The 25783-nt window shown below is 37.9% G+C and overlaps 1 protein-coding gene across 3 annotated transcripts in view; it reads right to left on the minus strand.

Annotated features, from left to right (window-relative positions):
- MINDY3 (MINDY lysine 48 deubiquitinase 3) overlaps nt 1–25783 on the minus strand; it is a 79573-nt gene that overhangs the window by 11140 nt on the left and 42650 nt on the right. For all 3 annotated transcript variants that reach the window (XM_019973100.2, XM_019973101.2, XM_070800874.1), the window contains 2 exons: nt 24788–24868; nt 3463–3535 (listed from right to left, as the gene is read on the minus strand). In XM_019973100.2, the coding sequence (XP_019828659.1) occupies nt 3463–3535; nt 24788–24868 (154 nt within the window). The remainder of the gene's footprint in view (nt 1–3462; nt 3536–24787; nt 24869–25783) is intronic.

A 25783-nucleotide genomic window follows, 5' to 3' on the forward strand; every position in this document is an offset into this window, starting at 1 on the left:
CCAGGCTTCAACAATACATGAACCATGAACTTCCAGATATTCAATCTGGTTTTAGAAAAGGCAGAGGAACCAGAGATCAAATTGCCAACATCCGCTGGATCATAGAAAGAGTGTTCCAGAAAAACATCTATTTCTGCTTTATTGACTATGCCAAAGCCTTTGTGTGGATCACAATAAACTGTGGAAAATTCTGAAAGAGATGGGAATACCAGGCCACCTGATCTGCCTCTTGAGAAACCTATATGCATGTCAGGAAGCAACAGTTAGGACCAGACATGGAACAACAGAGTGGTTCCAAATAGGAAAAGGAGTACGTCAAGGCTGTATATTGTCACCCTGCTTATTTAACTTATATGCAGAGTACATCATGAGAAATGCTGGACTGGAAGAAGCACAAGCTGGAATCGAGATTGCCGGGAGATATATCAATAACCTCAGATATGCAGATGACACCACCCTTATGGCAGAAAGTGAAGAGGAACTAAAAAGCCTCAAAGTGAAAGTGGAGAGTGAAAAAGCTGGCTTAAAGCTCAACATTCAGAAAACGAAGATTATGGTATATGGTCCCATCATCTCATGGGAAATAGATGGGGAAACAGTGGAAACAGTGTCAGACTTTATTTTGGGGGGCTCCAAAATACTGCAGATGGTGACTGCAGCCATGAAATTAAAAGACGCTTACTCCTTGGAAGGAAAGTTATGACCAACCTAGATGGCATATTAAAAAGCAGAGACATTACTTTGCCAACAAAGGTTCGTCTAGTCAAGGCTATGGTTTTTCCTGTGGTCATGTATGGATGTGAGAGTTGGACCGTGAAGAAGGCTGAGTGCCAAAGAATTGATGTTTTTGAACTGTGGTGTTGGAGAAGATCCTTGAGAGTCCCTTGGACTGCAAGGAGATCCAACCAGTCCATTCTGAAGGAGATCAGCCCTGGGATTTCTTTGGAAGGTGAGTCTGAGTGAACTCCGGGAGTTGGTGATGGACAGGGAGGCCTGGCATGCTGCGATTCATGGGGTCGCAAAAAGTCGGACATGACTGAGCAACTGATCTGATCTGATGATACATAAGAAAGCAGACTTATAGACTGAAAGGTAACTAAAGTTATATGGGTTACCAAGATTCCTAGAATTTGTGTGACTGAAAGAGTACATCTCCAAGAACAAAAAATCTCAAGACAGAAGAAAATGAATTTATAAAAATAACTGCATTCATCAGTTGATAAGGACTAATCCAACAACGTAGGTTCCTACATGGTAATTTACAAGGGAATAGAAGGCACAACTCAGTTTTAAGGTTATCCTGGAAAACTCAGTTAGTTGTGACCATCACCTAACCAAAGGTGATCAAAACCACCTAGTTAACAATGATACAGTGGACAACAGAGTGACATCTATCTATTTATGAACTTTTCAAAACAACCTTTGTTAGTGTGGTAGAGAAGCTAAGATCTGGCTCAAAAACAAATCATAAAGTTTCTTTTTCTTCTTCTGTATTTTCTTCCACAGTATTACACAGAAATATTCTGGGGAGTGTTATCAGCAAGACGGAGGCTTGGAGACCCCAACTCATGTCTCCCACACAAAAACCCAACAAAACAACAAACAACTACAAACTGAAGAAAACAGTCCGAGGATAGCACTGGGCTATGAAGCAGAAGCAAAAACCCCATGGTGTTCCAAGATACATTGAGGATAGTGGTGTAGAAAAGTACACCACTTTTTAAGAAGTATCCCCCAGCCAAAAGCAGCCTGACACCAGGAGGGTTGCCCTGGGAGGAAGTTCACCACCTGGGGGAAAAGGAAAACCCATGCAGGCCTCCCCAGCAGTTGGGGCGGGGCACATGCAGCCCCTGCTGTAATGGTCTCCTACCGTCTTCATCAATGCTGCTCCGGTATCTCCTCCCAGAAGGTCTACCCCCGGGTGCCCTGCCCTGTTTTTAGGTGCTCACCTAAAACAGCCACACAGATCAATGGAACAAATAGAGTCCAGACATAAACCTACACATAAATAGACAATTAACTTACAGCACAGGAGTTATGATATACAATGAATAAAGACCAGTCTCTTCAACAAGTGGTACTGTGAAAACTGGACCACTTGTCTTACACCACACACATAATTTGATCCACTTTGAGTTAAGACTTGACTGTAAGACCAGAAACCTTAAAACTTGTTAGAAAACACAGGTGGTAAGCTCCACGACACTCTTGGCATTGATTTTTTTGGATGTGACAACAAAAGCAAAAATAAACAAGTGGACTGTATCAAACTAAAAAGCTTCTGTGTAACAAAGGAAAATGAAAAGGCAACCTACTGAATGGGAGAATATATTTGCAAATCTCACATCTGATAAAGGGTTACTATACAAAATATGTGAAGAACTCACAGAACTCAATACAGAAACCCCAAACACTATGATTAAAATAGAGGCAGAGGCTCTGAATGCACATTTTCCTATGAAGATATACTGATTATATACAACAGGTACATGAAACCGTACTCAACACCCACTAGTTGTCAGGGAAATGCAAATCAAAGTCACAATAAGAAACAGCAGGTGTTCGAGAGGATGTGGAGAAAAGGGAACCCCTGTGCACTGTTAGTGGGGATGTACAGCCACTATGGAGTACAGTATGGAGGTTTCTCAGAAAGTTAAAAAGAGAAAGAACTACCACATCATCCAGCAATTCCACTTCTGGGTATTTATTTGAAGGAAGAGAAAACACTACTTGAGATGCATCTTCACGTTCAATGCTGCACTGTTTACAACCCAAGATACTGAAACACTCCAAATGTCCATCAGTGGATGAATGGATGAAGAAAATGTGGTCTATACACTAAATGGAGTATTATTCAGCCAATAAAAAAGGAAGGAACTCTTTCTATTTGCCTCAACATGGTTGGAACTTGAGGGCATTATGCTAAAGTGAAGTAAATCAGACAAAGACAAATACCATATTATCCCAATTATATGTGGAATCTAAACAAGACTGAGCTCACAGATACAGGAACAAATTGGTGGTTGCTAGAGGCAAGGGGTGGGGGAGTAGGTGAAAGGAGTAAAAGATGTCAGAGGTACAACCTTCAGTTATAATATGAGTCATGGGATGTGATATACAGCATGGTGACTAGAATTAATCATACTGTACTGCTTATTTGAAAACTGCTAAGAAAGTTTAATTCAAAAGTAGTATTTTTCCCTGTTTAACACCATCAGAAGTCAAGATTCAAGTAACCATACTTAAGTACCATGTGAAACAAAACCCTTCCTTGTGAGAATATGATGATCACTTTTTTTGGTTCTCATTTCCACTGTTTCTTATTTAAAACTTTCAACTAGTCCAAGATAGATTTCATTCAGTAATCCAACAACTCTTTAAAAATAAAACTCAGGAAAGGATCAATGTATTTCAAATATATAAAGATATAAAACAATGTTAATAAAAAATAAAATCTTTTACCTTCTGGATCATAAGTTTGAAAAACTCTTCTGGCTTGTTCTGAAGGAGCCTCAGGGGCAACTAAAGCCATATCCTGAAAACATAAAAAAACATGCTATCAACAAGCTGCAATATCATGACACTAAAAACAAAATAAATACAAGGCTAGAGAAATGAAGACATTTGGAATCAAAATACTGTGAGTTATGTTAATATTTGTATCATAGCTGTATGACTCTCTGGGCCTTAACTTTACCTCTGAAAAATGGCAATACTTCACAGAGAACTGTTGTAAGAATGACATATAAAGTTTTATATAACTCTTGAAAAAGTCTAATATTGCATAAGTAATTACTATAAAACTGAATCTCTAAAAATTAATGACATTTTTTGTTGTATAGTAATAGCCAATGAAAAATAACAAAATATACTCTAGTTTTCAAATATCTAAAAATTAAATCCAGAGATATGACAACAATTACATAAGAATTCATTTGAAATTTTTTACTTTAGAAAGCATGTTATATCAACGACCTAGGGACAGATCAATAACAACTTCAGCATGTTCAGAATTTTAACTTTTATTAAAGGAAATATCCAAAAGGCAGGTTTTTTCCCCCTATAAAACTTATTCTCTATCATGATGAATTTCTTTAAAAGTAAGCCACAACTTACCAAAAATAAGCATAAAATTCAATGTTATCCTGGACTCTTCACAAAGCTTTACTCCACATATTTTAACCATTATGAAATTCTACACTTAACCAACATGAAACTAGAATATAGGCTCTAGTTGTTTTCCCCTATTCATATATCTGGTCCAAGCATCTGCCTATAATTATGTTCATTCAGACAAACCTTATCAGAGAGCAAGTTTCCCAAGCTTCTCTTTTTACCATCTTGATTCCTTTTTGAGGAGTAGGTATAAAGGGAACATATCTCAACATGACAAATGCTATTTATGACAAATCCTCAGCCAACATAAAACTCAATGGTGAAAAGCTGAAAGCTTTCCCACTAAAATCTGAAACAAGACCAGGATGTCCACTCTCAGCTCTTCTAATCAACATAGTATTGAAAGTCCTAGCCACAGCAATTGAACAAGAAAAATAAAGGGATTCAAAATAAAAGGGAAGTAAAATTTTCATTATATGCAGATGACATATATGTAGAAAATCCTAAAGATTTCATATAAAAACTTCTAGAACTGATAAATAACCAATAATATAGCAGGATACAAAATTAATATACAGAAATCTGTTACAGTTCTTTACACTAACAATGAAATATCAAAAAGTACAAAAAAAATCCCTTTTAAAATCGCATCAAAAGTAATAAAATACTTAGGAATGAACCTGGCCAAACAAGTGAAAGACTCATATGGTGAGAACTATAAAACACTGATGAAGGAATTTGGAAATGACTTAATGAGACAGAAAGACATCCCATGCTCCTGGGTTGAAAGAATTATTATTAAAATCTCTATATTACCCAAAGCAATCTACAGATTTAAAGCAATCCCTATCAAATTACTTATGACATTTTTTTACAGAACTAGAACAAAGAATCCTAAAATGTATACGGAACCATTAAAGACCAGAACTGCCAAAGCAATCCTGAGAAAAAAGAACAAAGCTGGAGACATAACCCTGCCAGACTTCAGACAATACTACACAGCTACAGTAATCAAAATAGCATGGTACTGGTACAAAAACAGACATATGGATCAATGGAACAGAGTCCAGAAATAAACCCACACACTTGATTTACAGCCACATATAAATCAGTGAACTTAGAATACTCACCTCAATACCACACACAAACTCAAAATGGCTTAATGACTTAAATATAAAACATGACACCATAAAACTCCTAGAAGAGATCATAGGCAAAACACTCTGACATAAATTGTAGCAATGTTTTCTTCGGTCAGTCTCCCAAGGCAATAGAAATAAAAGTAAAAATAAACAAATGGGACCTAATCAAACTCTTAAGTTTTTGCACAGCAAAGGAAACCATAAACAAAGTAAAAAGACATCCTGAAGAATGGGAGAAAATATTTGCAAATGATGCAATTGACAAGGGCTTAATTTCCAAAATATCCAAATACCTCATACAATTCAAAAAATAAATAAATCAAAACTACAATGAGGTATCACCTCACAAAGGTCAGAATGGCCACATCATTAAAAAGTCTACAAATAACAAATGCTAGAGAGGGTGCACAGAAAAGGGAACGGTTGTACACTGTTGGTGGGAATGTACATTGGTACAGCCACTATGGAGAACAGTATGGAGATTCTTTTAAAAGCTAAACATAGAACTACCATATGATTTAGCAATCCCACTCCTGGGCAGATATCTGGAGAAAACCATGGTTCAAAAGGATAAATGCACCCCTGTGTTCACAGCAGCACTATCTGAATAGCTAAGACATGAAAGAAATAAAGATGTGGTATACACACACACGGATATTACTCAGCCACAAAAAAGAATAAAATCAAGCCATGTGCAGCAACACAGACTGACCTAGAGAGTATCATACTAAGTGAAATACACCAGAAAGTCAAATACTGTATGATATCAATTACATGTGCAATCTAAAATATAAAAAAATGAACTTATTTATAAAATGGAAACAGACTCACACAGAAAACAAACCTATGATTACCAAAGCAGGGAGGGGATGGGGGAGGGATAAATTAGGAGCCTGGGATTAGTACATACAAATAACTATATATAAAATAGCTAATCAACATGGTCTACTGTACAGCACAGGGAACTATATACAGTATCCTGTAACAAACCACAATGGAAGAGAATATGAAAAAGAGTATATATATTTGTATAACTGAATCACTTTGCTGTACAGCAGAAATACAACACTGTAAATCAACTATTCTTCAATTTTTAAAAAAGTGGGATATAAATGTTAAATAGAATTTAAATTGCTATTTCTCCATGGAAACAAATTTTAAAGAAATGCACTAAATAACTTTTGTCCTAATCATCTTGCCCTTATCTCAAAGATGAAGGAATAAACTCTTCAGGGTCAGTTAGAGTAGTTCTCACCTGACCATGTTTGAGCACCTTAATAGTATGTTCCATTCAATGGGGAGTAGGTATCAAATGGGTATGGGAGTCAAAACAAGGCAATATATACAAGCCCCTACACAGTTTTAATGTATTAAATGATAAAATAATTTTAAAAAATCTGTTACTTTATAATGTAGATCTGGTAATGTACAATTATTTCCCTTTTACCATCCCTTGATACCAACTTTTAGGGTCTCCTTTTCCTGCATTTTCAGTATCATTAATACACATGTCAAGGGCCATGCTTTCATCTGGCTGAACTTTCAACGCCTTTCTGATTTTATGATCCAGTCCTTTACTGCTGGATACTTGGATTGTGTGTAACATTTTACCATAACCACTGCTGTACCAAATACACTGGAACATGTGATTTCATACGTGAACAGTCATATCTATAGGACATGAACAGTTGTATCTGTAGGACAGAGTTCCAGAGCAGGATCATTGAGCCAAAGGAAAAAGGCACTGTAGTTTGGTACTACAGATACTACCCGATTCTTGGGTTAAATTTGTTCATTTAACCTAGTCTGAACAATATTTCTTAAAATGCTTTCCTTTCTCTAATACATCACCAGTACAGCCTTAGCTCTACAATCACCTTTGTATCAAGGCCAGGATTGTAGTGTGGGTTCTCAGATTTAGGGAGCGTTTAATAGCATTGAGACTATTGTTATTATTATTACTTAGCTTCCTTTACCACTCCCAAACCTTAATTGCAAACGTTTCTACATGTAGAAACTGTTTCCAACTCTCCTTTCTTTTTCAATTGTCCCCTTGAGAACACATGTTGGAATCTGTGGAGGAGCAAAGTCACTGAAACGCTGGTGAAGGAAAAGGTATACAGCTGTAGATGAGCTCTTATGCAAAGGGGAGGGTTTGGAAGCACAAGATGAAGATAAAGTCATTCTTCCTACTCACCACCTGTTGCATTTCAACCTTTGTTTCTAGTAAGTGATGAGGCAGAGCTCGAAATGAGTTTTAACACATTACTTCAAAATTTCTAAATATTAATTAAAACTGTGATCTAAGTAGAAGGAACGGGCATAATGTTTTTCTTGGTAAAAAACAAACAAAAAGAATCTTTTGCAGGGAAGAGGTGGCAGAGAATATAAATGAAGCATCTTTTAAATCTTCCTACAAAGTGAAGTTTTGGGAAATTGCCACCGTTTATAAAGTTTGGGGAACAAGGAAGATTCCAGTTCTAGCCTGAGGAAAAGGTTGGCATCAAATTCTCTGACATTAAAGATTTCAGAAAATAAGGGAGTATGAAAAGAATTTATTAACTACCTGATGTCTCATCTTTAAGTTTCAAGTGCTACAAATAAATAAATACTATGCTTATGTAAAAAAAAAGAAAATTAAAATAGACTAACAAAAACATTCACTGCTGATCTCTTGCCTCCGGTTATAAACATATAAACAATTTAGGCTTCAGAAAACGTGTACTTAATTCTTGTTTGAACAGTGATGGCCTAATATAGAAATATCAGATGAAGCCTGGGCAAAGTTCTGGTGTACTCTGGTTTAACAAGTGTTCATTTGGAGTGAGGGTTGGCAAATTTTTTCTGTGATGGGCCAGACCGTAAATATTTTAGGCTTCACAGGCCATAAGGTAGCAAAATAATGCATAACAGCAAGATAATATAATACATAAACAAGAGCACCTGGTTGTGTTCCAATAAATATTTCACAAAATAGGTGTAGGGCTTGACTTAGCCTGTGAGCCATAGTTTACCGACCCATGATTTAGAGAATATATTATATTTTTCCCCCTCAATGCTCTAAGATGTAGTAAACATGCCTTCTTTTGACATATCTGGGGATATAATGATGTCTTAATCACCTTAATAAATTTTACAAAGAAGGTACTTTGGCTCTCATGTGAAACAGAAAAGAGGGTAGGAAATTCTCACTAGCCGGAATGGAATCATCAAAGGCAGAAACCATGTGAATGAGCACAGCCCAGGGAAACTGCTGAAAGAGCTGAACAGGATGGAGAACTGTGAGAGACAGGGAGTGGTTAGGCAGGGGAATCCGCTCTGATGGAAGAATACACATGCAGTTTGGAGGAGATGGTTAAAAACCCAAGTGGAGCACTGGCTGTCTTAACACTATGCCACCCAGTGGGTGCCAGTCGTAGGCCTCTCACAGGCCAGCAGAAGAAGGCGATGAGGACTAAAGGAGACCAAAGCTGGAGAGTCTGCCAGGCAAAATATGGTAACAGGTGAAAGGAGATTATAGCAAAGATGTCAGGATGGAGTATTTCCAAAAAGGAATTTAGAGAACTTCTTGTTTGACGTTTAAAAGCTAAAACAAGTATCTCAAAACACTATGAGGAGACAACGAAAAACCCTCAGAAGTAAACTACCAAAACAGAAATTCCTTTTTCCTCTTAAAATACAACCCAGTGGTAGTGGTCGGGTTCCATATAATAAAACCATCAACTATAACTGTCATTACTAGTGAAGCAAACTGTGTCTTGAATAATTAAGAGAAAAAAAATCTTGTTTTGCTCCTTTGGTTTCAGTAATATACTAATAGCTAATCTGCCATACTCCTTAGGAATTAATTGTTCTTAACTCATATCACTGATTTTAAGATGTGTTTGTATCACAGAGGGGAAAAGAAAAACACGAAGTCCCCCTACCAAAACCACAAAAGATTACAATAAATTCTAAGGCAAACATTCCAAAAGTTTTCATCCATAAATTAAAAACAGTCTTCTAAATTGATTGTTGGCTTGCTTATTTTGAGTGTTTACAATGCTTTTTAGATTACTGTAGAAAAAGATCTCTTAGTTAAAGCTTGTTTAAATTTATGTTTAAATGTTTATATATGAAATCAGGACAAGTTACAAAACCACCTTCTATTCCCATTAAAGTGCTTCATGCTGAACTCCAAACTTGTAACTTTCTAATTTGGTTTAAAATTACAAATTCCAACACTCATTTTTACCAATTTATTTAACTTCAACACTTCTAAACAAGGTTCCCTGTGTAAGACCTGGAGTAGGATGGCCCATGTAGTAATTTTGGCGATATCGTAATATTACATCTATTTCATATCTGCACAGCAAGTTTGAACAGCAAGTGTAGAATTTCATTAATTGAGAAAGGGTCCTTTTCAACCTTAAGACAAGATATTTTAGTGAGATATAACTGCCAAATTTTTTTCATTGCACATAAAGGAAATGATTTAATTAGAAAGGATAATATAAAATAGAACTCATGTAAAAACTGTATAAATGTGAAGAACAATATGAAGAGAATCCTACCCTTAGATTTTCTATATCTAAGACTTAAATGTGGCAATAGTTTTTAGACTACATATTTAACATATTTTCCCCATATAACTACCTACATACCCATAATGTTTTGAATACCTGTCAAGCCTATTAGATGAGATAAAGACATCACAATCTAATGGAAGAAAGAAAAATATGTTCCGTGAATTTTATTAAAATCCTCTTAAAATTACTTTCTAAAATAAAATTCAAACTCACATATCCCCCATCCTCAAGAAACTACCGAGTTGCAAATAAATAGATTCCAACGATGTAATTCCAAATTATCTAAGGCAGCAAGGACAACTGTAAGCATTTTTTTTTCTTCCCCAGTTGCAGTACTTAGGAGAAAATTTCAGTATATACTGCATCCAAAACTCTTTAAGGTACTCCCACAAAAGAATCTAAACCTGGGAGTCAAATATTTTAATTAGCAATACTTCTAAATTCTGATTTATCATCAACATTAATTTTATTTTAAAAGTAGTATTCTACACTAGTTAAATATAATCGGATGCTTTAATCACAGGAATGTTATAGCAAACACCTCCTTCTCAGCCAATTTACTGGTCAACAGAGACTGCTAAACAATATAGCTTTTAAAGTTATCTGGCTTCATCCACCTTTCCTTAACTGGCAAAGTACTATAAGAGATGAAAAAAAAAAACAAAACAAAACAAAACCCTGAGGTGTAATGGGACTATCCAATATCCTAGAGTCATGAAATGAATATCTCTTTTTCGTGTAGCTCTGTCTATCCACCATAAACCTTTTAAAATGTTGTAACATTAGCTATGCTTCTAAAATACCTACGGAAATATAAGGAAGGCCCGTGTTCAGTGTGTTAGCTAGATGTTAATATGTAGCTCATTACCAGAAAGGTCTTTAAAGCTTATTTATTATACCTTTCATCATTATCAAGAGCAATCTGTTGTCATGAGTAATCAAAGAACCCCTGAGAACCTTATCTATTTTCAGGAATGATCATGCACATATAAATTACATTCTAGCTTGCAGACAACATTTTATAGTGCTATGAGGAGTCTTTCCACACACACACACACACACACACACACACACACACACACACACACACACACACACAAAGCTAACTGGGATATAATTACTCTTTAGACTTTAAGTAAAATTTTGCTTTAAAAATCACTTTATTATATGTTCCATATTGACTTTGCTCATTAACTACTTAAGGAAAATACTTTGGGAACCACTAAGAAATAAGATTTTAAATCAGTTATCAAATGCTCTCAAGTAGGGAATTCCCTGGTGCTCCAGTGTTTAAGAAACCGCATTCCAATGAAGAGGACTCAGATTCAATCCCTGGTCAGGGAACTAAGATCCCATATGCGGCAGAGCAACTACTGAGCCCATACACTGCACAATGACAACAAAAGATCCTGCCTGCCACAACCAAGACCCAAGGCAGCCCAGTAAATAAATAAATATATATTTTTTAATGCTCTTTAAAGTAGGTAGGACAGTGGCCTTTTTTCTTACTCTTCCATGATTGCTCGAATATGCAGCAGTCCCAGTTACCCCACAACAGCTCACTGCTGTGTGCTGACCTGTGCTGTGTCAGCGAAGTCAGAGTAGAAAATAACACAAGCAAAGCCTTTCAAGATTCTTTCTGCACAGAAACATAAACTCTAAATGTGTAAACAAGACCAGGCAATGGAAGGAAAGTCTTCAATATGATGCGCTGAAATCCTTATGATGATTCATATTAACACCGGTTGGATTCTTTTCCTCCCTATCGCTATGACTGGACCACTCACTGCAGGGATCCCTCTAGCCTTCTCCACTGCTTTATGCCAAAGAATTCATCCCTCAGGCCTAAGGTGTCCTGCTCTCCTGGACATCTAGAATAACTTTCTCTCTTGTTTACTCTGAAGAACTGGGCCAAGAAAAGCTCTTTGCCCCTTTAACCACTGTATGTCATGAAGAAAACCGCGAACACGAGCTGTTACTCTCTAGGCACATGGATACCTACAAAATTCAAGAAAAATGATTATCTGGCTTTTTTTTAAATGGTAGATGTTCATATTATAACAAAAATCAATCTGATGGTCAAAAATTCCTCATTTCTAGGCTAAGACACTCTATATCCTTTAAACAAACTGAAACTCTGTGACATTACCTGGCCCCACAGTAGCCCAGGGTGATAAGACAGTGCAGTTGATGTCAATTCCTTGCACTTTCCTGTGAGTATAATCACTGCTTGTTGTCATGGGCTCTGTAGTACCTCTCTGTGGCAGGGGTCTACTCCTGAGCCCCACTGCCATCACGGTTTGGTTAGGTGCCATTGCTGGCCAAAGAAACAGAAGCAGAAGTGACATCCTGCCAGCTCCTGGAAGAAGCTGTGAGGGCCACCTGTGGCCGTGCCAGGAGAACTGCGAAGTCCTCACAGCAGGAGGCAGGCACCTGCGGGACACGTGCGGCCACCCTGCAAATTAAGAGAAGCTTCGGGGCGTGTGTCCGGGGAGAAGGTTAGAGTGTGCCTCAGCACAGCAAAAAGAGGGGACACTGGCCGCAGAGTTTAAACATAATAAAATGGACTTGGTCAAATTGCTCTTTATCCTTGTCATATGCAGGCAGTTCTAGACGATTTCAGTGGCCAAATGCCTGCTCTGGCCTGGGGTGACTGTTCTCACTGCCCCACCCCACCCGTCTTGAATACTGCTGTGTGAACTGCTCAAACTTTAGGATTGGTTGTGACTTCAGGAAGCTGGCAAAAGGAATTAAACCCTAACATTCTAGCTGAGGTTTTAGTTTATGTCACATGTATAATATCTGCTCGTCCTGTTCATCCTTGACCTGCTTCTTCCTCTTCTATTCCTCCGTGCTACCCATGGACGTGAATTTTAGCCACATAAGCTGCACAGAAGGAATCTCCATACACATATATACACTTCCTATGTTTCCTGTGAAAACAGAAGCCTAGAAAGATGACTGAAACTACAGTCCACACAACACTACACTGGTCATTTAAACTTCGTAGTCCTGGATTAGTATAAGTGCAAAGTAAGGGACATCCCTGACCCTAGATCCTCCCACAGCCTCCTTCCTTTTCTACTATTTTAAACAAGGTTTAACTGTGAAAAATACTGACAGTACTCAACTTCTAATACTCTGTAAGTTTCATCACAGCTTCAGAGAGAAAGTTCTTAAGAAGGTTGTTCCACTTCCATGAACAGGCATGGTTAGCCTTTCATATCAAGATAAGCATGCATAGCTTATCAAGATAAGCAGAGTACAGTGAGATGTCAGAGGAGAAATGATTATACCAGTTGGTGCTGTATCTAATCCCAATTTTTGCTTCCATCTTATCTCTTAGCACAATGAATATAGTTCAGCCATCATGAACCGACTATTATTCTCCAAATACAGCACAGAGCTTCACATCCCACATCTCTTTCTGCTTCCTCTTTTCCCAAGCCTAGAGTGCATTCCTCATTTCGTCTCAGTCTAATATACATTGCTGCTGCCAAGTCGCTTCAGTCATGTCCGACTCTGTGCGAGCCCAGAGACAACAGCCCACCAGGCTCCCCTGTCCCTGGGATTCTCCAGGCAAGAACACTGGAGGGGGTTGCCGTTTCCATTACATCCTTTAATTCTAGTGCCATCTCCTCTGCACACACCTCTCCCCTCTTTCAGTCTCTAGTTCACCCTAGTATCATAATTTGCTTTCCTAAGGGACAGAAGTATTTAAAAGCTCAGTGAACAGAATTCAGGCTTTAGCCAGGAGGTGTTATTTCTCACTGGTCCCAGACTCTAAAATGTAGATGAAACCAGTACTTATTTCACAGGGTTGCACCGAGGCCTGAATGAGGAGTGCACACAAGATGCTGACCATATAGTTCCCTGGGGTCGCAAAGAGGCAACATGACTGAGCCACCTTCAATTTCACTTTCATCATACATTAAATATATGCTATAAGGCCTTTTCTGCAACCCACTCTATTTGCCACAATTATTTTCATCAATTCTAGACGGACAGGTAGAGGTATGGACTTATCAATGCTGATTCTAAACAAAAACTCATAGACTTTACTCATAACAGAATGCCTGTAGGCATATATCAGCAATACCATATCTTGTATGGACAATGATCTGGGTTCTAATGTAACAAAAAGCTACAAGACACAAATTCAAATGGAAAGAGTTTACTAGTTTCAGTACACTGCATGATATCATGGACATGACTGAGACAATAGAAAAAAATTCATAAAAAATACAAAAATATGACAATTATGATTTAAACTACAAACAGTAATATTTTAGCTCTTAAATCCATTTTCCTTTCTGAGGCAAATAAGGCATGAAATTTAAACAAATGCACAAAACTCTAAAATTTACTTAGGATAAATGGATGGGATGACTAAACCGTATTAATACATAGGAAAACCGTATTACAAAATGCCCAACTGTGAATCTAATTATATTCCAAGTTCTAAGACTTTTATCAGTAATGAAAGATACATAGAAGTTAATTTTCTTTATGATAAAATCTATAAAGCTTCATTTTGCTTCTTTTCCTTAAAACTGTGTTAATACACGTACAGGAATATATTCATGATAAAGTAGAATGGTTCAACTTTTGAACGCCCTAAAAAAAGTTCTAACATGTAACTGCAGTAGTCCTGCTAATGTTACACCAAAGAGTAAGAACACAAAAAGAGCATGCTCTGTATAAAGAATTCTATCTTGATTCCCAGTAACAGATACCTCTGTAAAAAGAGTCAGCTCATGCAGGAACAATTCAATGTTTTGTTTCTCTTTTGCATTAAATTCAGTTTCTCCATATACTTTGCATTTAAACAGAGATGTGTTTTCATGTGTACTTATCTAAAAGGAAACCTGTTTTATCATAGGAAAGGTCAAAGGCAAGACTCTACACAGTATACAAGGAGTCCTTTTAAAACCATAAAAGAGAGCAAAAAGGAATGTAAAACTCATCTTCCTGGCTTCAAAAGAAAGTTGGAAATGGATTATCAAGGAAATTAGTCACTGATCTTCTGAAGATGAAGCTAGATGTCACAGGTAGGTTCCAACTATTTTTATGTTGAATCAGCAGCTTCCATCCCAGAGATTTAAATGCACAATGAAAACAAAACCACTAAATTTATTTGTCTATCCTTTTATAGATATAATTCTAATACTATTAAAGTATCATATTGTCAAATTTAGAGCACCATCTTGAATCCGCATTGAAAATTAGCTCCATAATTAGTTCCAATTCAAGAAGAAAATATGAAAGTGAGCCAAATAATTTTAATCTGAGACCACCAAATGTAAAAAAGGAAGTTAATGAGTCAAAGGGAAAACCGATAATTAAAGAGAAGAAAAAACAAGAAAATTCCAGAAAAACATCTATTTCTGCTGTACTGACTCTGCCAAAGGCTTTGACTGTGTGGATCACAATAAACTGTGGAAAATTCTGAAAGAGATGGGAATACCAGACCACCTGACCTGCCTCTTCAGAAACCCGTATGCAGGTCAGGAAGCAACAGTTAGAACTGGACATGGAACAACAGACTGGTTCCAAATAGGAAAAGGAGTTCGTCAAGGCTGTATATTGTCACCTTGCTTATTTAACTTATATGCAGAGTACATCATGAGAAACGTTGGACTGGAAGAAGCACAAGCTGGAATCAAGATTGCCGGGAGAAATATCAATAACCTCAGATATGCAGATGATACCACCCTTATGGCAGAAAGCAAAGAAGAACTAAAGAGCCTCTTGATGAAAGTGAAAGAGGAGAGTGAAAAACTTGGCTTAAAGCTCAACATTCAGAAAACTAAAATCATGGAATCTGGTCCCATTACTTCATGGCAAATAGATGGGGAAACAGTGGAAACAGTGGTTGACTTTATTTTGGGGGGCTCCAAAATCACTGCAGATGGTGACTGCAACCATGAAATTAAAAGATGCTTACTCCTTGGAAGGAAAGTTATGACCAACCTAGACAGCATATTAAAAAGCAGAGACATTACTTTGCCAACAAAGGTCTGTCTAGTCAAGGCTATGGTTTTTCCAGCAGTAATGTATGGATGTGAGTCCTAAAAATATACTGTTCATCTCAAAAAGAAAGTTATTTCACTGAATAGAAACAATTTTCTCATCCATCCTCAAACCATGAAGACAGATTTTTAAATGATTATTTATGAATACTCAAAGAAGTTTTTTTATTCACTCATCTGGAGAAAGAATCTGTGTATGTATGTGTGTGTATTTAAGTTGATCAGGCCAAAGAAAAAAGTAAGTTCTTCTATTTTTGTCTCCATATAGGATACTGCAAGCATTAACAGTTATTTCTTGATTTCTTGATTTCAAGCTTAGGGATCTATTGAATTCTTATGATAAAAGACAACTTAGCATATGCAGCTCCATTTTCCCCCTTTATCAAGTACCAACATGGTTATATCACAATGTGAAATAAATCTTCAGTGTATTCTGCTAATTTATATCTTCATCTGTTTAACAAAAATCTATAGAGCATTGTTCTAGGTGCTAGAAACAGGAAGAGACAAAGTGGACACGAATTCTGCCATCATTGAGCTTACTAGTGAGATAATACCTAAAACAAGTAAGTAAAATATATGTTATATGCCTAGTGACCAGAAAATATTAAAAATCTTACAGTTTAATAAAAAGACAAACAGCTGAATTCAAAATCAGGCAAGGGACATGAACAGACAGTTCCTCAAAGAAGATATACAAATGGCCAAAGAGCATATAAAAAGATGATCAACATCATCAGTCATTAGGAAAATGTAAATCAAGCCACAACAACTACTTAATGCCCACTAGGATGGCAATACTAATAATGGGACAGTAACAAGTGTTGGCTCCAAGCCAGGCTTCAGCAATATGTGAACCATGAACTTCCTGATGTTCAAGCTGGTTTTAGAAAAGGCAGAGGAACCAGAGATCAAATTGCCAACATCCGCTGGATCATCAAAAAAGCAAGAGAGTTCCAGAAAAGCATCTATTTCTGCTTTATTGACTATGCCAAAGCCTTTGACTGTGTGGATCACAATAAACTGTGGAAAATTTGGAAAGAGATGGGAATACCAGACCACCTGACCTGCCTCTTGAGAAATTTGTATGCAGGTCAGGAAGCAACAGTTAGAACTGGACATGGAACAACAGACTGGTTCCAAATAGGAAAAGGAGTTCGTCAAGGCTGTATATTGTCACCCTGCTTATTTAACTTATATGCAGAGTATATCATGAGAAACACTGGACTGGAAGAAGCACAAGCTGGAATCAAGATTGCCAGGAGAAATATCAATAACCTCAGATATGCAGATGACACCACCCTTATGGCAGAAAGTGAAGAGGAACTCAAAAGCCTCTTGATGAAAGTGAAAGAGGAGAGTGAAAAAGTTGGCTTAAAGCTCAACATTCAGAAAACAAAGATTATGGCATCTAGTCCCATCACTTCATGGCAAATAGATGGGGAAACAGTGGAAACAGTGTCAGACTTTATTTTTGGGGGCTCCAAAATCACTGCAGATGGTGACTGCAGCCATGAAATTAAAAGACGCTTACTCCTTGGAAGGAAAGTTATGACCAACCTAGATAGCATATTCAAAAGCAGAGACATTACTTTACCAACAACGGTCCGTCTAGTCAAGGCTATGGTTTTTCCAGTGGTCATGTATGGATGTGAGAGTTGGACTGTGAAGAAGACTGAGCGCTGAAGAATTGATGCTTTTGAACTGTGGTGTCGGAGAAGATCCTTGAGAGTCCCTTGGACTGCAAGGAGATCCAACCAGTCCATTCTGAAGATCAGCCCTGGGATTTCTTTGGAAGGAATGATGCTAAAGCTGAAACTCCAGTACTTTGGCCACCTCATGCGAAGAGTTGACTCGTTGGAAAAGACTCTGATGCTGGGAGGGATTGGGGGCAGGAGGAGAAGAGGACAACAGAGGATGAGATGGCTGGATGGCATCACTGATTCTATGGACCTGAGTCTGGGTGAACTCCGGGAGTTGGTGATGGATAGGGAGGCCTGGCGTGCTGCAGTTCATGGGGTCGCAAAGAGTCGGACACGACTGAGTGACTGAACTGAACAAGTGTTGGTAAAGATGTGGAGAACTGGGAACCCTTGTTTACTACTGGTAGGAATGTAAAATGGTATAGTCACTGGGAAGCAGCTTGGCATTTCCCCAAAAATTAAAACATAAAACTGCCATATAACCCAGCAATTCCAGTTCTAGATTGATACCAAACTCCCAAAAGAATTGAGAACAGGGACTCAAACAGGTCCTTGTGTAGCAATGTTCACTACAGTACTATTCACCGTAACCCCAGGCAGAAACAAACCACACATCCACTGATGAGTGGACACACTGTGTGACATGCACACAGTGGAGGATCATTCTTTCAGAAGAGGGCTGAAGCTCTGAGACAGGCTAACATAAGGATAAGCCTCAAGACACAAAAGGTGATATGCTGTATGATTCATTTATATGAAATATCCAGTACAGGGAAATTCATCGAGACCGAAATCAAACTGGTGGCTGCCAGGATTCCAGGCAGGAAGAATAGGGAGTAACTGCTAAATAGATCTGGGGTTTTACTTCAGGGTGATGAATATGTTTTAGTACTAGATAACAGGTGATGGCTACACAATATTGTGAAATGTGCCAAATATGGTTAATTTTGTTACATGAATTTTACCTCAGTTAAAAAATATCTATTTTGAAAATAAGTGGGAGAGAGACTGTTAATGAAAAGGGAGGAGGACTGAGATTTTTATAAAGGGTCCCAGGGAAGGCCTCACTAAGAAACTGACACTTGAATTCTGATCTGAAGTAGAGTTCCATACCAAGGTCACAGGTGTGAGGCCTTGTACTAAGGCCATAGAGTCCCCCACCAAGGTCATCTCCCAGAACTGACTGAGCCCCATAGCAACCATTGCCATGAGTCCTCACATCCTTACCAGCCAGTTCCCTGGTAAAAATGCCCACTCAAGTACTCACCCTATAGCACCCTAACCAATCACCTAATGCCACCCTTTCAGCAAGAATTTTGTCTTGAGGCTACAGAAACTGACTACTAACCCACGAAAGGGGTCGGCTCTCTCTTGACAGGCCCCGATTCTAAGTCAGCTCTCCCTGGTCTGCCAGGTGGTCAGCCCACTGTGCTCACAGTGCCCTCATTATCTCAGCTCTTTGTTCTTAATAATAAAGTCACTCCCTTCTGAAATGCTCCATGTCTGGAGATTGTTTTCCAACCTGCGCTCGGATTGCCATGCACGACATGAAGGTAGGGAGGAATCCTTGATACAGACGTCCACTCCAAGATCCTAAAGGCAAGAGCCGGGGTGGAGGGCTTGTTTCCCGTTGGAGGTACAGGAAAAGCCACTGTGGCCAAGCAAGACAGGAGGGGAGAGGAGCAAGAAACACGCTTATAGGGCGCTGGGGAGTCTGATGAGCCGAGGGAGGGCCGAGGGGGTCACTCTAAGGACACTGGCTTTTACTCTTAGTGAAAAGGGAGCCAATGACATGAAGTGACTCCATTTAATGGGCTCATTCTATTGCTGAATTGAGAAGCTATTAAGCTCCATGAAGGGCAACAGCATGCTCGTCAGTTAGGAACCTACTGCCACGACCTAGGGCAGAGCATTCTCCAATCTGTCTTTCAGTTCTTTCAGGAAGTTTTCGGTTTCTCTTCTGTCCTTCAAATGTCCTTTCCTCACGGCTTCAATAGTTTCATGGAGTTCATCGTAAATTCTCTTATGGTTCTTGGTTTTTTGCAATTTTCTTTTGATGCCTTCATTGTCCTACATTATCTCTAATCTTTTGAGCTCCTTTTCCCTATTTGTTCTGATTTCTGTTTTTCACATTAACATTTCTCAAATGTCTCATGATCCTTGGTGGTCTTTTAATATGTGAGAGACTAAAAAGCACTGTCTGTGTGGGCAGGCCTTGTAAACCTCACTGTGGGGTTATTTTGGCTGGGCCGTTTCACTGCAATATCTTGACCTTGTCAATGTAGCCAAAGAAAAATAAATGGCCTTAACCATGAGTAGCTGCATTTGACAAGCGCAAAGCTGTGGAGTTTTCTGAGGGTCTACGGTCTATTAAAAACACACATCTCATTAGACTTCTCACTCCTCACCTATCTCAATCTATCACCAAGTTCTGTCAACTCAGGAATAAATCTCTCAAATTTGTATACAGTTGATCCTTGAACAATGCAGGGGTTGGGGACACGGACCCTCAGCACAGTCAAAAACTCACAGGAAACTTAAAATTGGCCCTGTGTATTCACAGTTCCTCCGTATCTGTGGTTCTGTATCCACAGATTCAACCAACTGGAGATCCACCCAACCAGAAATTGTGTAGTATTTACTAATGAAAAAAACATCTATGTAAAATCAGTTCAAATCCACATTGTTCAAAGGTCAGCTGTACGTCTATCCATGTCTACCGTTGATACCTTGGATCAAACTACCTTTTGCTCATCAGGAAGTCTACAGGAGTCTTGTTTATCTAGTCCCTAGGATACCCTTCAGTGTCTGCTTTCTACAGTTAGCCAGAGTGAGTTTTTTCAAAATGTACTTTTAGTCCTGTTCCCTTCCTTCCTATCTCTCCCTCAAACTACTCCCAGCACCGATTTTTAAACTCCAGTGGCTGCCCTTACTCTTAGAAGAGCGTGCACAGGCTGTCTACCTTTGCAGCTTCCTCCTGCCCCCACCTCCAAGCCTCAGGGCTCCCCTTCTCTTTCAGCTGTTCGCACCACAGTCCTTTCTTCTGCAGTGATTTGCTTGCTCCAACTATTTTCCCTGTGGGAACTGCTTTTTTCCCTTTCCCTGTAGCTTAATTTTACTGATGCCTCAGGGCTCATTTTCAACATCAATTCCTCAAGGAGACATCCCTAATCTTCCTCTAATCTACCTTTAGAGACCTGTGCTTTGTCAGCACCCATCACAGCTTTAATTTTTTAAGTGTGACTCTTTGATTAATGCCTCCTCCATGAGAATGCACACATCCATAACAGGCGCCTAATCTATTTTTTCCTCACCACTGTATTCACAGCACCTGGCATAATGCCAGGCACATAGTAAATAAACCCTGTAAATATGTAAGAAATGGGTACATACGTAAATGAAGAGAACTGCGACTATAATCACTCCCAGTGTATAAGTCACATGAGAAAGTCTATTGCTTTTCAAAGGCATTTTATTGGGTTGGCCAAAAAATTCATTTGGGTTTCCTGTAACAGCTTATGGAAAAGCCTAACAAACTTTCTGGCCAACCCAACACAATGCCAAATTACAGACTGCCTTTAAAATCATGACCTTAAAACATGCTTTTAAAATAGTATTTCATCATAATCAGTACAAAGAAGTCAGCGTACACAAAATACTTTTCCTGACAAACACACAGGTTTTGTAGAAAAAGGTATCAATATTCTCTTTAAGTTTTGGGGGAGGGAGACAGAGGGGAAATTGTGTTATTTCAGGTTAGGAACATACGAGTGAATAAACCTACCAAAAACAAATCAAAAACAATAACAAAAATAAATTCACTGCCAAAATCACTTACTCAAATATATAAATATCCAAGAAAGTATGATCAAATAACAGATCTTATTGTAATGTAAAAACCAACAAAGTTTACAATATTACCTAAATGGCAAACACTACATGAATAAAATTTTGAAAAATTTAAATTTGGACCCAGTAAATATTATCAAGTGTTATTAATACTGGGCTTCCCTGGTGGCTCAGATGGTAAAGAATCTACCTATAATACAGGAGACCTAGGTTTGTTCCATCCCTGGGTTGGGAAGATTCCCTGGAAGAGGGCATGGTAACCCACTCCAGTATTCTTGCCTGGAGAATCCCCATGGACAGAGGAGCTGGCGGGCTGCAGTCCATGGGGTTGCAAAGAGTCGGACACAACAGAGACTGAGCACATTATTAATATCATTTACCATTTACATGTTCTTCCAGCTTTGTAACAGTTTATTTCAAAGGGAAAAATTCTTTACATGTAACTTTTTAAAGATACCATGTGCAAGCAATCCAAATTCAATTGCTCTAAAATTCACTGAAAAAGAAGTACCATGCTTTTAAGAGGCTTCAGAGTGAGTCATGAAAAAACATTTTTAGAAGATATAAATGTCACTGGAACCTAAATGTGGGAAATTTGTGCAAAGGCTTTATTTATGAAACTAATGAATTCCCTATACTTTGATGGACAGGGAAGCCTGGAGTGCTGCAGTCCATGAGGTCGCAGAGAGTCGGACACGACTGAGCAACTAAACTACACAAAGGTAAGTGTAAAAACAATTAGCACAAAATTTAATTAAGAGTTCTAAAAGAGAGATAAGGTATTTGAAATATACAAATTGAATAATTTCTAACAGCAGAAGAACCTAAAATCTTAACATAAACTTCTATAATCACTTTAAATTTACGTGCACTTTCCTATTAGGATTATTAGTAGCTTTGAGGATGTATATAAATGAAGACAGATTTAAAAACCTTGACTGGACTTCCCTGGTGGTGCAGTGGTTAAGAATCCACCTGCCAACGCAGGGGACATGGGTTGAATCCCTGATCCAGGAAGACCCCACATGCTGTGGGGCAACTCAGCCTGTGCTCTAGAGCCTGGGCTCCACAACGAGAGAAGCCACTGCAATCAAAGCCGGCGTACCCCAACGAAGGGTGACCCCAACTCATCCCAACCAGAAAAAGCAACATGTAGAAACGAAGACCCAACACAGCCAAAAACAAACAAAGGTTGAAAAATCTTGACTGATTTCCACAGTGTACACTGAGTGTGTTTTGAGGCCTACATACAACGGGTGTTGCAGGGGTCTTTGTTTTTTCTCTATATATGTACCTCATGAGTCCAATTCAACTCTTCACTGCATGTGGCTGAGGTCTGTGGATAAGAAAATCAATGAGAGTCCCTGCCCCACACAAGGCTCACTACTGACCAGGAGCCATGAGACAAAAGGCTTGAGGGGAACAACTGTGCATCTTGGGAATGACAAAGGGAACTTCATTGGCAACAACAAAGCAAACCAGGACAGGTAGGGGGCAGTGTGTATTTCACAGAATGGTGCGTACTCCCACGACACTCTCGACATACCTGATATCAATGCTTGAAAACAGAATGTCTGCACTGTTACATAGCTCAACCGACACTGTTGCTTGTATTAATCTCCCATGAAATCTTTTCTGCTATTTTGACAACAAAATCATTTCTTAAATATCACTCATAAAATTTAAGATTTAAAATAGTTTTATCTTCAAGGTTCTACTGTAGGACCTTGGTCCTACAGGAAACTCTGTAGGTCCATAGGAAACTCTACTCAATGCTATGCGGCAGCCTGGATGGGAGGGGAGTTTTGGGGAGAGTGGATACATGTATATGTATGGCTGAGTCCCTTTGCTGTGCCCCTGAAACTATCACAACATTGTTAATCAACTATATACTCCAATACAAAATAAAAAGTTAAAATTAAAAAACACATTTTATCTGTCTTTTGTATTTCATAGAATTTAATAGTTTTCCTAACGCTAAAGAATAGGGCTGTGATAAAAATAATAACTGACTTGAAAACACATTTCTGTATGTGAACTGGAACTGTTTTCCTTTTCTGGAAATTTATAACACTTGACACTAAAATTAGTCAAATGATGAAATCTTCAGTCAGGGAATTAGGTGTTTAGTTTCTGCAGGTTACACTTGCTTTTAACGTCTTCCTCTCTACTTCAGGAGGGAAATGAACAGCAAAAGCTGTCAGATGAAATACAACAAATCAGTAAGATCTGTACTTTTCAATTGTATTTATAGCTTTCCCTGTAAGGAAAGGTTAAGCCTGTATCTGCCACTAAAACCACTTGCTGGATGTTTGCCAGCACAATAAAAATACAGTAATAAATAATGAAACAGATCCACTAAACCTAGCACTGTCAGTTTAGTCTTTAGTACAATTTATATAATTCATACTTCTTACAACAGACACAAATAAAGAACACTAACAAGTACAAGCTGAAAGAGCACGCAGAGTGATCAGCAAAGTGCAACAGGATTAAGAAACATCAAAAATAGAATTCTTTATTTTCTCCCTTTAGTCCAACATCTAGCACGTCTACGCAGGCATACCAGAATAATGAAAAAGGCAATGATGATGACGATGATGACAGCTAAGATTTACTGGGCATTTAACATGTACTAGGTTCTGCTAAATGTTTTATATTTAAGCCTGACAACAATCCTAAGAACAAGATCCTATTTCTAAATCCTATTTTAAAGACATGGGCGAAGAGGCTGAGCCATGTTGGAAGTGGCAAGGCTGGGATGGTAACAAAGGCTTCTGAATTCAAAGCTCTAAACCAGTCAATTGTGGGAAGAGAAAGATTATAAAGCCTTGGATTTAGCAACACTTTTCTGGGGGCAAAAATTTTAAACACATTCAAATGGATTTAACCTAGTTCGATATTGTTATACTATATATACTAAAACGGTGGAAATATTCCATCCTAAAAGAGCAACTGAATTCTAAATCATTGAACTATTAATAAATTTCAAAATATTTTCCTAGATGTTGTAACTAAAACTATTTTATATCACATAAATTAGATTTTTATCCTCTAGAAAATAGTAACTCAAAACATTTAATTTCAATTATTTTCACCATAACACAGTGATTTCTGAAAAAAATCAGAAGTCAAACTTGTAAAGTTGGTAACGATAAAGAAATTATAACTAAATCATGACAGACTTGACTGAAATGATCCCAAAACTAGAGCAGGACAATCGTATAAGCAGTATGATCCTTTAGTATTGCTTTTTTAGATTTTGAAACAATCCACTGAACTCTGTATAAAGATTCAAACTAAATATGGATGTAATATTACCTGTTTGCCTGATGTCAAACTTAAAAACAACAACAAAGAGATCCTGCAAAGCATACCTTGGCAAAAAACACGGTCAGGTGAGTTTCACTGCCAACAATCCAAATAGGGAATTTTGGAGATTTCAAGTAAGAGCCAACCTAGAACAAAGGTAGTAAAATAAGTAAATGAAAATTTTATATTGCCTGTTAAATATTTACCAACAAATGCTTGAAGCATCACTAAAGTGCCTAATTCATATTTAAATGGAATAATGGGATTGTGCCAGAATGCCTTACCCATAAAGGTCAAACGTTAAATGTAAAAATGAGTGTTATAAAGACTGTCAGGGCAAAGCTTATACTGCATCATTCCACTAGAATAATAATAATAATAATACAGATTTAACACAGCAAAAAAGAAATTAGTGTAACCCTAAGAATCATTCTCATGTCTCACTGAAAATCTTAGATAAAATTTAGGCCACTTCTAGGAATTTCAGCTTGGTACTTCAAACTCTAAAACTATAAATCTGATGATAATTACTTTATCAGGAAAATAATCATAAATTAACAAGTGAGTAGATACATGAATAAATAAGAGAAAAAGCCTTAAGAACATCCTGTCTTCAAAGAACTTAGAGCAATATAATAAATAGACTCTCTAAAGCAAAATACATACTTCCATCTAGGAATAGTAAAGAATCCTTCACTTGATTCTTTATGGCAGGAAGTAAGTTCAAAGTTACACAATATTAATTCTCTCTAAAATACATTAAAAAGTTATACGTTATAGCCTGCCTCCAAGGTTACACACTTAACCTATAAAAACAATAGCACCGAAAATTTAAGGGTATCATTTTTGTGTGACAGAGAAAAAGCAAGCTTAAAATTCAACAGGTGAAAAACTGACTTGTGAAATCTGACCATGTTCACATCAGTCACTCACACTGTTAGATGGACAAGGACTCTGAAAAACAAGTAACCTTACCAATTACATTTGCTGAGTTTTCTTTTCTCACACAGGCCTTCACCCGCCCCCCAACCCCCACTGGAGCTGGGAAATCCCAAGTGGCT

This window comes from Bos indicus, chromosome 13, assembly GCF_029378745.1.
Source record: "Bos indicus isolate NIAB-ARS_2022 breed Sahiwal x Tharparkar chromosome 13, NIAB-ARS_B.indTharparkar_mat_pri_1.0, whole genome shotgun sequence".
Taxonomy (NCBI): domain Eukaryota; kingdom Metazoa; phylum Chordata; class Mammalia; order Artiodactyla; family Bovidae; genus Bos; species Bos indicus.